The sequence below is a fragment of the Salvia splendens genome, chromosome 5 (genome assembly GCF_004379255.2).
Source record: "Salvia splendens isolate huo1 chromosome 5, SspV2, whole genome shotgun sequence".
Lineage (NCBI taxonomy): Eukaryota > Viridiplantae > Streptophyta > Magnoliopsida > Lamiales > Lamiaceae > Salvia > Salvia splendens.
In genome coordinates this window covers 40,156,938-40,173,247 of record NC_056036.1, presented here as the reverse complement: position 1 = coordinate 40,173,247, position 16,310 = coordinate 40,156,938, and the positions used below count along the sequence as shown (strand labels likewise).

Sequence of the window (16,310 nt, the reverse complement as noted above, 5' to 3'; positions counted from 1 at the left end):
ACATTCCATCAATGTATCCCAAATCGATATATATAATCTATACATTATTACTTCAGATCATGTTCACCAATATATGCAGTTTAAAATTTTAACATCTGTTGTTTACTACAACTCCACTATATTCAAATTGAGGAGGAGAAAATGAGTCTTCGGAAACGGAGAAGAATCACGTGTGTGGAAAATTCATTATTACTGTTTGTTACAATTCATTATTCGCTGCTTGCTACAATTCATTATTTAAAATTTTACACTTGCTGCATTATTCGCTGCTTGCTACAATTCATTATTACTGTTTAAGTACTAAACACTATCCCACACACTTATTAAACCCTAACACATAAACTGATTAAACCCGTAGAAGACACAAGAAGGGTGTGCCAAAATCGAAAAAAGGTGTACATCTTCAACGTATGCATTGCAGTTCACATATTGATCATTATATATCCACTAATATCCATTACTCATTACTATTGGGTGCATTATTCGTATGTTGTTAATTATCTACAGTAGCCAAGACTATAACTACACCCTTATAAATTGATTCATACTCACGGTCCTCCATACGGGGTACGTTTAACATTCTACGTTACAACTCTACCGCCCAGAATTGCAACCCTACGCCATTAACATAATCGTATTGAACAACTACTAAGCATTGGTCGCAATGTTTAAACCAAATCGATACATACACAAGAATGGTTTTATAAGAGTTATCGGATTAGCTCAACAACGACCGAATAATCGGACATAACGTAATTATTAGTAACAGAATCGACACATACACAAACGAAGGCGTATCTGAATTACATTCTTCCAAAATTACAAAAGACCAATCTCTACGACACCTTCAACATACAAAATTAACGACGACGACAACGCATGAATGGATATCCGATACTTGAAAATAGTGATTAGCGAACAATTCAATTGCGGCGACGGAAGAGTGGATGAACTCACGTCTGGACTGTATTGCATAGAAGAATAACTGTGCAGATCTTCATGAACGTGAATTAAGGAATCACCATAACTAACTAAAATAATGAGTTCCAATTTAGCCCTTTTCACAATTTTTAATCATTAAATTAAATGGTTACACGGCTAAATATAGTCCATAGGATTGTAAAAATAAACGGTTAAGATTAAGAAGGAAAAAGGAGGAAATATGGGAAAAGGAAATGAATACATCCCTATATATATATATATATATATATATATATATGCACCCATTTAAAAGCTGGCATGGAACTCACCAACAAAATAAATAAAAAAAAATTAATATTTCTTCCGTGGAAAATTGGTTTTAATAGCTCATAATTATATCTTAATCATGATGTTAGAAAGAAACAGCATCGATTTTTAAAAAAGAAACACACAGTAGTGCACTCTCTCTCTCACGCACAGAGACAATCACAAGAGTCCGACGACAGAATATTTGAATGCAGAAGAAAACGCAGAGAAGATTGAATCTCCATCTTCTCCCATTTCTCTTCAGCTCTGTAAAAACGAGAAAATCTCTAAAAAATCTCAGGATCTATCAATCGATTGCACCTGCCATAGTCTTCCACGGCGTTTACGCGAAATCACCGGCCGTCGATTCGACGCCGGGAGATGGCCACTTCGCTTCCGGACACATTCGATCCTCCTCGATTCCTGATTTACTTCCGCAATCGCATTGCCTGCGGGCCTACCTGAGGATTCTTCAATTTTTTAGTCGGAAATGGCGATGAAGGGCGGTTGGTGGCTGGAGAAATTAAGGAGGGCGGTTCGGACGGCGTATTTCGTGGTTGTGATGGTGGCGTCTCTTCTGGCGGTGTCTCTGCCGCTGGTGGTGTCCGTTTGCGATGCCATTCTGCCTTGTTTGCTGATTCCGAGCTTCACGTGCATCGGATGTGTTGGTTTGAAGGAGCATTTGCGGAGATATGCATTTAGGAGCTCGCTTGTGGATATTCCTGTTGTTTCCATCGTCAGATCTCTCATCATCCTGTGTAAGTTTGCTCTTTCTGCTTTTCAATCATTGTGTTGACTGGTTATTGGATGAGTGAAGCATGGATTATTGAGGATACGTGAAATTGCATTTCAAACGGACTTCGATTTCCCCTAAACCTCATTCTCCAGCGAAGAATTAGTAAATGGTGTGATTATTGTTAATAGAATTTCAGTATTAGATCTGATTGCTTTTCCATTGTTGCTCGGTAGTTATTGTATTTAGTTTTGCACTAATATCACATTTTGTGGGGAATAGTTTCAGTTATTGTATTTCCTTTCTTGGCCATGAAAGCAAGAGGTTAACTTTTTTTCACTTGTTTGTTATTGGATGGAGATGGACCTGTTACCTGGATTGAATTGAATTGATAGTTTGTATGCTATATAGCCTATAGGCAAGTGATATTCTACAAATACTGTAAACTGAATCTACAACCGAATTTTTGTATATATTAAAGTGAGCTATACATTTGCTGTTTTGAAGACTGGACTTCTTAACTTTAATATGGTTTTTGGATTTGTTGTGTGACGACAGGTGCATATTCTATTTGCGATTTACAGGCATTGTCGCACGGGTCTTATCTAGGCACTGTAACGTTCACTTCGTTAATTTCGATACTGCTTCTTTCCTTCAAGGCCTGTGTTTTCACTATCAATTCTCAATTTGAGCAAGAATCTTCAACCTATCTTTCAAGAAAGAGGCTGCATTTGAAGAAGTCCTGGGGAATGCCTGTCTTATTTCTCTCTTCTGTAGTCTTTGCTCTGGGGCACATTGTTGTTGCCTATCATACAAGCTGCAAAGCTAGGAGGAAGCTAATGTTCCACCGTGGTGATCTAGAAGCAGTAAGTACATCAATAAATTTATGTTTACTTTGTAACCTTCTTATTGTGTTATTCTACTGTGAAAGGTATATTCTAGGTGACCTAGTCTCCGGTTGATCTATGTTTCAACCCGTTCTGTTGAAAGCTTCAGCTGGAAAATAATAATTCATAAATTATGGTTTCTATGAAAGTTGCATTTGCTTTACTTGACTTCATCTAATCCATCACCTAAATCCTGATCAGCAGGTCCTTTCTTGCAAAATGGTTTTCTCCACATATCAGAAGGTCCCGCGCTCTCCCATACCATCGGCTGGGAAATCTTTCAGAGGTGATGTTGAAACAAAAAGAAAAACACCAGCATCGGTCCGTGATAAGGGGCAACTTCCAGTTAGTGTACTTGCTGACGTAGACAGCCTATTCATTACTTGTCAAGGGTTGATTGTTCATTACAAGCTAAGCCAGCCAGCATCTCCTTCCCGTTCCTTGTCCTCTGCAACCACTTTTCATTTTCCTCCGCATAGTACACCACCAAAAAGCCATCTTAATTTTCAAAAGAATGCCAGCAATACATTTCATACCAGTAACTCCACTCTCTATACACCACTACTGGCCAACTCTCCACCTTCCCCGACATCTGAAAATGTTCCTATTTTGTGCTTAAATGAAAATTCTGCAGAGGACCTGAGCATACAGGGTTCTCCACAAATGGAACAAGACATAACAACAAATGACCAATTTGGCATTGTTTTGGTTCATGGGTTTGGAGGAGGAGTTTTCTCATGGAGAAAGGTAATAGGCCCTCTTGCCAGGAATATTGGTTGTACAGTAGCTGCTTTTGACAGACCTGGATGGGGTTTGACATCAAGGCCACAGAGAAAGGACTGGGTGGAAAATCCAGTAACCAACCCTTTCAAGATTGACAATCAGGTTGGTGATTGCTGTTATGCTTATGTATTACGCTTTAATGTCTATATCAGATATTCTAGTCTGTTACCACTTACAATAGTTTGTCAGGCCTGATGTCTCCTATTTATTGTCATATCTTGTGTTACTAAAGAGATGGGTATTATTCTAACATTGTTACACGAATCATCTAAACATACATAGTGGATAACGAAGACATGTATTGTGAAACTTTCATCTGCCTATATTGACTTTTAGCATCTTTTACATAAATGGTGCATCTTTTATGTCTTCAAACAGTATGTTTATATTGTACTTTTAGCATTATTTCAGCAGTTCAGTTTTGTTTTTCAGGCTGACCTGCTTATCTCTTTTTGCTTGGAAATGGGGTTCTCCTCAGTCGTGATTGTCGGACACGATGATGGAGGACTTCTTGCATTGAAGGCTGCACAAAAGGTTCAGTCAGATAATACCTTGAGGGTGAGTTGGCTGCTTCTACAAACCTGATTAAATGTGTTGTACTAAATGTTTATTCCTACATATTAATGTACTAAAGAGATTCTGTTGGGGAAAAAAGAGAATAGTTTCAGGCCTGCTTTTGCATACTAAGTGTAAGCAAAAGACCTTTTGTTTTAGCATCAGAAAAGTTTCAATTAAGTAGATATAGTCTGTTGGTTATCTTTAGAGATGATTACTTGAGTGCATGTAATCTAACAATATACCAATATGGAGGGAGGATGTTTGATTTTGGTCCAACTGATTTCTAACACGAAATTTATTTTTCTCTGCATGCTTCACAGCTTGATATAAAGGGGGTCGTGCTAGTAAATGTAAGCCTGTCAAGAGAATTGGTTCCAGCCTTTGCCAGAATACTTCTACGCACTTCACTTGGAAAAAAACACTTGGTGCGGCCTCTTCTTCGGACAGAAATTACTCAAGTGGTGAATCGACGCGCTTGGTATGACGAAGCCAAGTTAACATCTGATGTTTTGAGTCTTTACAAGGTAAGCTTCCTCCATCGTCCCAAAGATGCCATCTACCTGCCTTGACTCAAATTTGTGTTTCGTTATATATGCTGGCCTAGTGCACTTCACTACCAAAGTTCAATTTAATGTTTCGTTGTTCGCAACTATACCAGGCTCCATTGCACGTAGAAGGTTGGGACGAGGCACTTCATGAGCTCGGGAAATTATCAAATGAAACAGTCTTATCCCCAAATGACACCACTTTGTTGCTGAAAGCTGTTGCAAATATTCCAGCCTTAGTTATAGCTGGTGCAGAAAACGCACTTGTCACACTAAAATCTGCTCAAACTATGGCTTCCAAACTTGTAGATTCTGTAAGTTATCTTCTCATTTTTCCATGCACAGATTAATATTTTCCGCCTAAAATGAGATTTTTAACTTAATTAGCATATCTAATGTGGCAGAGACTGGTTGCAATATCTGGTTGTGGCCACCTTCCACACGAGGAATGCCCCAAGGCGCTGCTTGCGGCAATCTCACCCTTCGTTTCTAGGCTTCTAGTCAGAGTAGAGTCGGATAGCAGCAAATAGGGTTGATTGCATTAGTTAGCAGTATATTATTTCCCTTGTAAATTATTCCCTCAAGAGGAGATATTAGATCAATTTGATCTCTCCTTTTGAGTGACTTTTTTGATGCCGTTCCTTCAATGAGAGTACTTCAATTAATCCCTATTTTGTATAATGAAATGTGAGTAACGATTCAGAACAATGTGAGAAATCCATTTACCTAAACTAAAAATAAAAATGAATAGCCCAAAATGGCAAAATGAGACATTATATTGTAGAGGAAAGGGATTAATAAGTATTACTCCTACTAACACTTTGAATACAAAAAAACGCAGAAACTAAAAGATGAAGACAAAAAGTGGACTTGTATAGTAAGCAGATGATTCAAAGAGTAAAAAAATGAGAATTCAATCATAATTTACTCTCAAGACAAAAAGGATAAAAAAGCTTTGTTTATTGCAAAAGATCAAGCATCGAACTTTTTACGCTCCCCTTTGCTGCTGGTCAGGCCAAAAACTACAACACACACACAAGGAAAACATGTAATCTCAACCTAGTCAGCCTCCGATTCCTTCTGGGTACTACTTGGTTTATAGTTCACATCATTCGTGTTGTGGTCAGCAATCTGGATGTTTTCGATTTGCTGAGTAACTTGATCCACGTCTTTGAAACTTGGCCTGTGTGTAGCGGCAGCACCAGATGTTTCCTCCTCGGAGTTGTTCAGGGGAGCAGTCTGCCATATCCTAATAGTTCCATCTTCAGATCCAGAGGCATAAGATTCGCCACCCGGTGAGAAACGCACACAGTGCACTGGACCATGGTGCCCTTTGTTGCAACCTGGATATTGCCATCAAGAATATTATCATCAGAACAAATAGAAAGGAAATGTATCTTGCTACCCTCCAACCACCAAGAACAGGGAGGGGGTCATAATTGCCAAAATAAGAAAAGAATCAAAAGCAAAAAGTATCTGCTGAGAGATGCACAAATTGCACCGAACTTGCCAATTTCAACGCCTGTGTGGAAATCAAACATGTGAACCCACATGTCTTCTCCACCAGCAATGAACTTGTTGCCATACTTTGGTTCCATTGAAGCTGATTCTACGATGCAGGGCATTTCATAACTCTTTACCAATCCAAAGCTGTTAAAAGAAGTGTCCAGCATTATTGAATCAATAAAATATAACTACCATGACAACTAGGCAAATGCTGTTAATAAATAAAATTAAACAAACAATCAAACAAAACGTACTGATTCGCATCCCAAAACTTTACACTTGTTCCATCAGCAGTTGTTATATAGCGTCCATCTTGACTCACTTCAGCACTGGTTACAGAAGCCTTGGTGTCAAGAGTCCGAACAATTGTGCCAGTTCTCACATCCCATAACCTGTGAGCAATAGCTTTCACATGTTAGATACTATAAGTAGTGAGACCAGATATCATCCAAGATAAAAATACACCCAGGATAGCTCAACAACATGAAAAAGCCAGAAACAGCAAAAAATTACTTGGACACCATCACATACCTCACGCCACCCATATCAGTACAGGAACCTAAGATAGTTTGGTCGCTATGGAGCCAAGAAATAGTCCTGACAGAACCTGGAGAATTTTCGATCTCCCTAGGAGAAGCATCAGGCCTATTTAGATCAAATATGCGGAGAACTTTTTCCATTCCCCCAGTTAAAAGCAAGTGGGTATCCTGCAAATTGGTAAAACAATTTCAGCCCACACACTGCAGAATATTAGATAATGTAAGTATCTTCTAACATATGTTTCAGCCATTATGTCATACGGATAGCTGTGACAGAGGTCTGGATCCAGTTGTGACATTGAAACCCTCAGAATGTTAAATGTTAATTATGGGTACGGGTACGGGTACGGGTAACAATGCACTAAAGTTGATGCTCCAGAATGATTTATCGTGGTGAAAAAGTAATGTAACAAACTTGGGCCAACTCACCAACATGGGAGGTTTTGCACATAATGATATTTTACTAAAGTTTAGCAGTTAAGTCACGCGATTTTTAATATGCATATTACACATTGTTTATATGTATAAGTAGTTATATACCCCTGTATCCATATCCTGGTTCTGGATATATTTTGACTTATGCACACATGAAACATATAAGCTCCGTGATTCCACAATTGTTACTCAGGGAATTCACTACAGTATGGTCCTATTAGTAAATGGTAAACCAGCTAAATATCTATCCAGCGAAAACAGAAGGAAAAGAACTGTTCCAGCATTTGGAACATGCAAATGGATTACATCATTATGGATTGGATTAGTGTTTCAGATAAGTTTAATATATTATCTCATCTCTTCAACCCATTGATTTAAAGATAAAAAAACTGAATATCTACCACCTTAAATTTTCACAAATGATAAAAGAAAAACATTATCATTGGAAGAAGAGGGCCAATTAAGGAGCACCTCTGAGAAAGCACAAGCACGGGCAATGTGTTTATGCTCAAACGAATGCAGTTCATTGCCAGTTAATGCATCCCATAATTTCCTGCAATCAATAACAGAATCAGGTGCAAAATTCTCTATTTTCTCATTGTTGAAACTTTGACATCGTGTATTAACATATAGTACAAATTCCAATTGAATTATCAGAAAGGAAACAACAAAAGCATCGATTCATACGCTGAAAAATCAGCAGATGCAGAGGCAGCGTGCATGGCTTGTTTATCCAGGCAACAACTCCATACTGCACCTTTATGCCCTTGAAAGGTCCCAATCCAGTCTCCTGTTTCTCCATTTCTCAACATTGGTGTAGAGTCTGAAAAGTTATGTGGAATGTGGGTTATTTATTCATGAGATCATCATTGAACATATTTTAATTCATTAGAAGTCTTGGCCTCAAATAAATCTCTAGTATATAATTTTCTTTTAGATGATGCAAGAATTCCACATAAATTTTACAGGCCCTCGACAGATGAAAATAAATTGATAACATCGTAACAGATCAAAATACTATTTCTGCAACAACTAATCAAATCTACAAACATATGCATCATGAAGTTTAGTACATTTGAACAGAGAAAAATTCCAAAACAGAAATTTGTATTTTACAATATATTTTCAATATCAATAAGTAAACCAAATTATGCACCCTACATTCCCAAATCTACAAATTTCTACTAGTACTACATCAGAGACTCAGTATACATGTCTCATTGATACACTTCAACTGTTAACAACGTTCTAGTGAATTGAGTCCTCTTAAACTGTAAGAGATATAATTTCAATATACATATTTCAAGAGTCAAGAAATAAGTAATTTCAAGAACCTAGTGGGTGTGGGTCAAGAGTCAAGAAATAAGTAATTTCAAGGAAAGTTCGATCCAACAAAGGGAAGAAACAAAAGGATTGAGTCCAGATGTGATCTTATTCTCATCTTTCAGATTGCTAATTGCTTACCACATAAAGACATTAGGATCAATTTTGACAAGGAAAATTAGCATTATTGAATATTTTGATGATACAAACTGATAAATTCACACATAATTAATCAGTATGACCTAGCAAATAAAGAAGCACTATAATCAAACAACATATATGATCAAAAGGTATGCTTAGTTACCCTTGCTTGCACTAACAAGGAAGAAGCCATCAGGCGTTACTGGACTATAAAACAAATCAACCACAGGTCGTGAATGGCCATGGCAGACCAATGGAGCTACAACCTTCTTCTTCTTATCCATTCTTCAAAATCTCTTAAATAACTTTTTTGTTTTTTCCACAATGTACGATAAAAATACGAACAGCAAATGAACAATACTCCCCCGATCACAGTTCCAGGCACCACATTCAATCTCAAATTTGCGACAATTGACACCAAAAAATACGCCCAATTGCCTAAGTGACTTTCTTTTATATCTCGATTCGAAGCAAAACTCCTCAAACCGGAAACACATGTAAAGACAAAACTAGTATCTATCGCTGTATGTATATGCAGTGGCGGCAATGAACACAGGTGCGAAACCCTAATCTGTGATCGGTTCAATTTCTGCGCCGGATCCACACCTCCTAACCCTAGATGGATCAAATTTATTGGTTAATTTTGGTAAAAATTAGAAATATTACAGAAATAATTAGTAAGGAAATGGAAACAATTCCATGGGAGCAAAACTGGGCTATAGGGCTAGGCGCAAGAATTAAAGATATGCCCAAGTTTATTTATACGCGCAATTTCCCCAAATTCACCGTTTTTCGCTCTCCGCTTTCTTTCTTGTTTTTCGTGTACCCTAATGTTTTAAAAACCGGTGACCAAATCGGCGAAGCTATTGGTTCACGGTTCAATTGATCCGACCAGTCGAACCACTGATCGGATCGGAATACTGTAGTAAATATATAAATATATATTATAAATATTAAAATTAATTACATAGATTATACCTAAATCGGATACTAACTTTTTAATTTTATAATTTATCTGCAAACATAAATTATTTATTTCGAATTTATGCATTATTGTTTTGATTCAACTATTTATTTTTAAACATACAATATTTCTCTTTTATTAAAACTAACTCCACTAATATCACATATATCTTATAAACTACAAATATTAATGGATGAAATTGAATATTATTTTTTATAAAAAGCCATTCTGCCCACAATTATATGGAGTACTCCATATAGACATATATACATATATAGAGGAGTGATCAAGATCTAACTAATTTTAAGTGTATAACTAGAGAATAAATCTCAGCCACATATCTTATTACTCCAAATTAATCTTATGACTTAAATAATCTTTCAGATTTTTCTCAAAATAATAGCCCAAGGGCATTTTCGGAACTCATAAGATTACCGTGAATTGTGTGTATGCGATTTATACAATCTGAACCAAATTCAACTTATGATTCTTCCATAGATTCACATTTTGTTCATCTTCCATCCAGATTTCTGATTTGATCTTCCTAATCAAATCGCGTTTTTCCTGAATCATCCAGATTTCTGATTTGTTCATCGTGAATCGTCCAAATTTGTGAATTGATCAGCCACGATTTACGATTTTTCTCCATCACGATTCAACGATTCCTGATTTACTCATCTGGATTCATTCCTCCATCGCGATTGGTCAGCCACGATCCATTACTCCAGCTCGGTTTCTTTCTGATTCATTCCTCCAGCGAGATTGATCACTGACATATGAATTTCTGATCACATAGATTAAATTCCGCAACCATCGTTGGTAGATTATTCTGATTCCGATTCCTCTTTGTCGGAAGAAGAAGAAGAAGAAGAAGCTGAATCTAAAGGTAATTATAATTATTATCAGTTAAAGCGATGAAGATGAAGTCTATATGTTTGTTCTTAGCATGATTAGAGTGTGTATGATGTGAAAAGATGTTAGAGCGAGGTATATAACAGTCAAAGTAATGTGTATATGCTTTAAAATTAAGTGTACGTGTTTTGTGAATTGCTCAGCATGATTAGCTCTAAAATTACTTATATTATGTTGGAGTGAAGTATTTATCATTTATAGTGATGTGAATATTTCAGAGAGTGAAGTATAACATTGCTTTTTTATACACTTGTGATTTAATGCTTACAGTGATGTAAATATTTCATATAGTGAAGTATAACATGTTTTTTTATACAAAAGTGATTTATTGTGAATATTTCGTATAATGAAATATATTGAGTATAAAGTGAAGTAAATTAAGCATATAGTGAACTAGTATATGCTTACAGTGAAGTATATTATGCATGCCTTATAGTGTATTATCTTTTCATTTCAGTAAAGTATATTGAGTATATAGTGAAATAGTATATGCTTACAATGAAATATATTATGCATGCTTTATAGTGAAGTTTATATTACTTATAGTTAATTAAAGTTGCTTTATAGTGTACTTATATGATGGTTTTAATATGTAGCTCCTTTTACGGGTAAGGATAATCATGGTCACTGATAAGGCTCGTTTCATGCATCTATTTTGGATCTAAATTCTGTGTTTTCCATGGTGCTAACGTATAATTGTAAGTCCAGATGTGTGAATTATCTGTCAGACCCAGGAACGAGTATCAATTACCACGGCAGAGGAAAAAGGAGCAAAAAAAGTGAAGAAAATGAGCGAAATCCTCAGGGGCACAAACGTCAAATCGCAAGACCGTTGCCCTAGGGATTGGAGCCACGCCTATAAATACGAGGAAAAATATTGAAGAAAAGGTCGCAAGCTCTCTTTTTAGTTAGAAATTTTCCTTAGCCGTTTTCGACTCACTCTTCATCTTCACTCACTTAGCTCACGCATTTGGTTTCATAGGCGATTCAGGGTAGTGTAGCGTGGTGTGTTTATTCTGTTGGAAGTGTAACACCGTCCTAATAAGGGCCAAGAAACTATCATTTACTTTTTCCGCACGTACCTTCTCTCGCTGACTTCCTTGCCGGAAGTTCGGCGACTGTTTTGTAACTAACTTCGACGTTTTTATGGTTAATCTAGTTCCATTTCTCGCTTTCACTCTTATTTGTGATGTTCTGTGTTTACTTTACTGATTTGGATGCTTTTCGCAATTGAATGTTCGTTTGAAGTTGAGATCGGAGAGATCTGAGTTGATTTGTGGTTGTTGGCTTGATTCGGAGTTGAATCGGGAGTTGGAAGTTGTAGATCTGGTTTTGTTGGTGTTGAATCTGATGGATCTAGTGTAGATTTCCCCTTTAATGTTTAAATCTGAGTACGTACTTTTGGATCTGCATGGAATTTTCTGTTATTGTTGATTTGCTTGACCTGATAGATTAGATATGGTGATGTTTAGCTTAATCATCTCATTTTAGTAAAGCAAGGAACTCACGGAACATAGCTTCCTTCCAAATGGGAATCAATAAGGCTTCCAAGGCAGACCTAGGAGTGAGAAATGGGGAGAGAAAAACAGTAAGCAACTTTGGCTTAAAAATACCAGCCTTTGCTCTTGTTATCATATGATGAGTACACTGAACTTGTGGTGGACTAGATATATGGGCAGAAGAAGAAGACACAGGGAGTACAGAGGAGTCGGTAGAGGTAATATGTGGTCTAGAATGTGAAGATGAAGAGTTAATGGGAGTATCAGATTCAGGATCATATGAAGTGTTGTAAGGAGAAGTATTATGTTTGATGGGAGAAGTGTCATGAGGATGCTGAATGATAGGAGAAGTGTTATGAGGATTATGGATGATAGGAGAATTATCGGCAGGATTCTGAATGACAGGAGATGGAGAAGAATCAGTGATAGGTGGAGGTGGTGAGATAAAAGATGTGGGAGGTGGAGGGACAACAGATGAAGATTGTGGTGGAGCAGCTGGTTTAAAAGGAAAAATGGATTCGTCAAAGACTATATCTCGAGTGATGATGAGTTTCCCTTGAGGAAGAAGAGCTTTGTATCCCTTATGAGAGGGGTTGTAGCCAAGAAAAGTAGCCGAGGCAGATCTGTATTGAAGCTTATTGCTATTGTAAGGACGGATAAAGGGATAGCAAAGGCAGCCAAAAACACGAAGAGTGAAATAATCTGGCTTGGAGTTATGCAATTTCTCAAAAGGGGAAATGTTATTTATGGTTTTTGAAGGAAGAAGATTTATGAGATAGACTGCAGTTAAAAATGCATCATCCCAAAATTTTTGTGGCAAAGCAGATTCAGCTAAGGGAGATAACCCGACTTTAACAATATGTCTATATTTCTTTTCAGCTAGACCGTTCTGTTGAGGGGTGTATGGACAAGAAACCCTATGGATAATCCCTGACTCCTTGAGAAAAGATGTAATAGCTTGATACTCACCTCCCCAATCTGTTTGGAGAATCTTAATTTTTCTTGAGCAAAGATTTTCTGTCATGGCTTTGAATTGTTTAAAGGCTAAGAATACATCACTTTTATTTTTGAGAAGATATACCCAAGTGAATCTAGTGTAATGATCAATAAATGAGACATAGTAAACAAAACCATTCCTAGATATCTTAGGAGAAGGACCCCAAAGATCACTATGAATCATTTGAAGAGGAGCAGAATATTCAGATTGTGACAAAGAATAGGGTAGTCTGTGAGATTTTGAGAGACAACATGATGGACAGAGAGAAACAAATTTCATTGATGTAAAAGAAACATTACAACTATTTAGCGCAGTTTTAACAACATCTAGAGCTGGATGTCCAAGTCTCTTATGCCACAAGTCAAGACTAGAGCTAACAGGTCTAGAAGCTGAAGCAGAAAAAAAGTTGGATCCTAGAGATGTGGTGTGCATAGAAGGTGAACCCTTGTCTTGTTTGAAGGAAAAGCTGGGGCTACTGTCTCTCCTGATCGGAGATTGCTTAACAAGGAAGTGATAAAGGCCGTGATCAAGGGTTCCCTGCAGGACGACCTCCTTGGATACTTGATCTTTGACAAAACAGATTGAAGGATGAAACTCAAAGAACACATTATTGTCTTTGAAAAATTGGGAAACACTAAGAAGATTCTTGGTGATATTGGGAACATGAAGCATATTTTTAAGAAGCAATTTTCTATCAAAACAAGAAATATTAGAATCATGTTCTGTTTCTCCAATATGTGCTATATCCATACCAAAACCATCACCAAGAAGTAACTTTTTACCTCCAGAATATTCAGCACTAGTGTTGAGATTGTTCAAATCATGAGACACATGATTTGTGGAGCCTGAATCTGGATACCAGGCTGTTGTGCTTGAATGATCATAGCTCAGCTCTGAAGGGCAGATAATAGAAGGACCAGGAGTCTGAGATCGAGCTTGAACTAGATGAGCAAAGGGAAAAGATGAGTACTGATTAGGCTGTTGTGGATGAGGAGAAGCATGTTGCTGGTGTGGAGTGAAATGTTGCTCAAATCTATGCACACTTGATTGCTGAATGTTCGGGCTTCTCACAGAGTTGACACACGATTTTGTTTCCACCATAACTTCTTACTCCTCGCCCCCTATAGGATCTGGCACCTCCTCGATCATTGCCACTGAAACCTCCTCGATTCTGTGCAGGAAAAGGATTCTTTCTCTGGTTTTGGCCAGATTGTTGTGCTAGATGCAAAGAAGGTTGAGAGCTCTCCATGCTACTTGCTATGCTTCCAACAGATCCCAATCGAGATTCAAAACTCAACAACACAGCTCCAACATCCTTCACGGTCAAAGGCTCCACTCTGGTGGAGATAGAAGCAACAATGGGGTCATACTCATGCCCTAATCCTCCAAGGATGTAGAGGATCTGATCGTGATCTGCAACTTTGCTCCCCGCTGATCCCAAAATATCAAAACAAGATTTCATTTTTCCAAGATATTCCGTCATCGGAAGGGACTCTTTCTTCATATTTTGCATTTGCAGCCTATACTGCAAAACCATTGTCATTGATTGATTGGCATAGTTAGTCTAAATGGCCTCCCAAATGTCCTTTGTTGTTTTCAAACCAACAACAAGGATCATAGTGCTTTCTGAAAGAGAAGATAATAACCAAGCGACCAGCCTTTGATCCTGACGTCGCCACGCCAAGAAATCTGGATTCATCACGGTCTATCCTTCTGTGGATCCTGAAATCTTCTCAGGAGGAGGCTCCTCATCTCCAGTCAAATGCAACTCAAGGCCGTATCCCCAGATCGTGGCTTCAACATGTTGTTGCCATATTAAAAAGTTCTCATCAGTGAGCTTGACAGAAATTGGTGGATTATGCGGTAACACTGGAGTTGAGAAAGCGGAATCGTTCAAAGTAGCAATTGACATGCTAGAATCTGCCATCTTTAACTAAAAAAAAAGTAAAAGAGACATGATCAAGATCCTGCTCTGATACCATGAAAGAAATGAAAGAACTTCATAGTAAAGAATAAAGTTGTAGACAATAGTTGCATAAATGTATTTTCTTTTCTTTTATTTTGATCATCTTTTGTCAAGGCTCTGATGAAGCTTATATACACATCTCTAGAATTACAAAGGACACATAATTATTTCTCATTAACATCATAAGGATTTCTCATTAACATCATAAGGAATTGCAAGAGACACAACAGTTATTTCTTTCTCTCCTCATCTTGTGTAGGCAACTTAACATCTTCTTCGCACAACTCGCTAACACAGTGGACGTCAGAGACGATGAAGAAAGGCACGGGTGAGATGGAAGCAGAGCAGAAAATCCAAATTTAAAAAAAAAAATCCACAAATCGGTTCAACCAGCCGGCGGTTTCCAGCTCAATCGGCCGGTTTGCCCGAGTCAAAACGGTCCAAATGTCCAATGGTTTTTAGTGCTGAATCGGACCAGACAACGTCCCGGTTCGCGGCCGAACCGGCCGGTCCGATCCGGTCCGGTTTTTAAAACATATGTCACCTCATTTCTCATCAAAGGATCTCATCTTTCTACATATTCAACAGTTGACCTAACTTTTGTATACCTCAATGAAAATTCAATATTTTGGTTTTTAAAATATAATTTAGATTTTATAATTTAAAATATCGGTAGTGCTACAAATTGTTTTACACTATCGATTCGTTTTATGAGTTATTGTAGAAGTAGGATTAGGGATGGATCGGTATAGTATATTACACCAAAAATATCATATTGCATATCATATCTGATGTGAATCCGGGTGTCACAAAGAAGGAACGAAGAACCGGATTTGAGGACAAATCCTTTCGCAAAGAAGGAGAGGATGATGTGAATCCGGGTATTCACAATCATAGGATACAACGATATCGAGGGCCATGGGTTGATTGGGGTCCGAGAAGAAGGTGGAGACATGGCAAGGAGCCAATCCGGATTTGGAGGTCTGATTCAAACCAGAATTTGCCTTTGAAGATAAAGTCCAAATCCTCTCCTAAGACTACCATTGTCTTCATCGTCGAAATAGCTTCACGTGAGTATCTTGCACTCCTCAATCAGGTCCCGGATGAGGAAGCTATGGTCGTTTTAAGAAAGCCGCGCAATGCATAACGAAACGCGCGGGCGGGCGATTTTGCAAGGGAAAACGCCCGACCGGGCGTTTTGACAGTTTTTGGTCGCGAACTCCACAGAGTTCGCTCGGGCGTTTTACATGAGGAAAAATGCCCGACCGGGCTTTTTGCGCGACTTGCGTTTTTGG

General features: G+C 37.8%; 2 protein-coding genes across 4 annotated transcripts; one reads left to right on the top strand and one right to left on the bottom strand.

The window, feature by feature from the left end:
• The first annotated feature begins 1,333 nt into the window (after positions 1-1,333).
• Positions 1,334-5,398, top strand: LOC121805976. Of its 2 annotated transcripts, none has more exons than XM_042206033.1 (7): positions 1,334-1,985; positions 2,519-2,826; positions 3,049-3,732; positions 4,063-4,188; positions 4,509-4,712; positions 4,847-5,047; positions 5,138-5,398. In XM_042206033.1, the coding sequence occupies exons 1-7, from the start codon at positions 1,718-1,720 to the stop codon at positions 5,261-5,263; spliced, it is 1,917 nt and encodes a 638-aa protein (XP_042061967.1). In that variant the 5' UTR covers positions 1,334-1,717; the 3' UTR covers positions 5,264-5,398. The 2 variants fall into 2 exon arrangements, with proteins under 2 accessions (XP_042061967.1, XP_042061969.1); XM_042206035.1 differs by having other exon boundaries at positions 1,335-1,985; positions 3,052-3,732.
• A 187-nt stretch (positions 5,399-5,585) lies between these two features.
• Positions 5,586-9,481, bottom strand: LOC121805977 (serine-threonine kinase receptor-associated protein-like). Of its 2 annotated transcripts, none has more exons than XM_042206036.1 (7): positions 8,841-9,481; positions 7,901-8,036; positions 7,685-7,766; positions 6,771-6,946; positions 6,494-6,631; positions 6,244-6,383; positions 5,586-6,076 (listed from the first exon to the last, which is right to left on the bottom strand). In XM_042206036.1, exons 1-7 carry the CDS (start codon positions 8,959-8,961, stop codon positions 5,793-5,795), a joined length of 1,077 nt encoding a protein of 358 aa, XP_042061970.1. In that variant the 5' UTR covers positions 8,962-9,481; the 3' UTR covers positions 5,586-5,792. The 2 variants fall into 2 exon arrangements, with proteins under 2 accessions (XP_042061970.1, XP_042061971.1); XM_042206037.1 differs by having other exon boundaries at positions 5,855-6,076; positions 6,240-6,383.
• Positions 9,482-16,310: the final 6,829 nt, after the last annotated feature.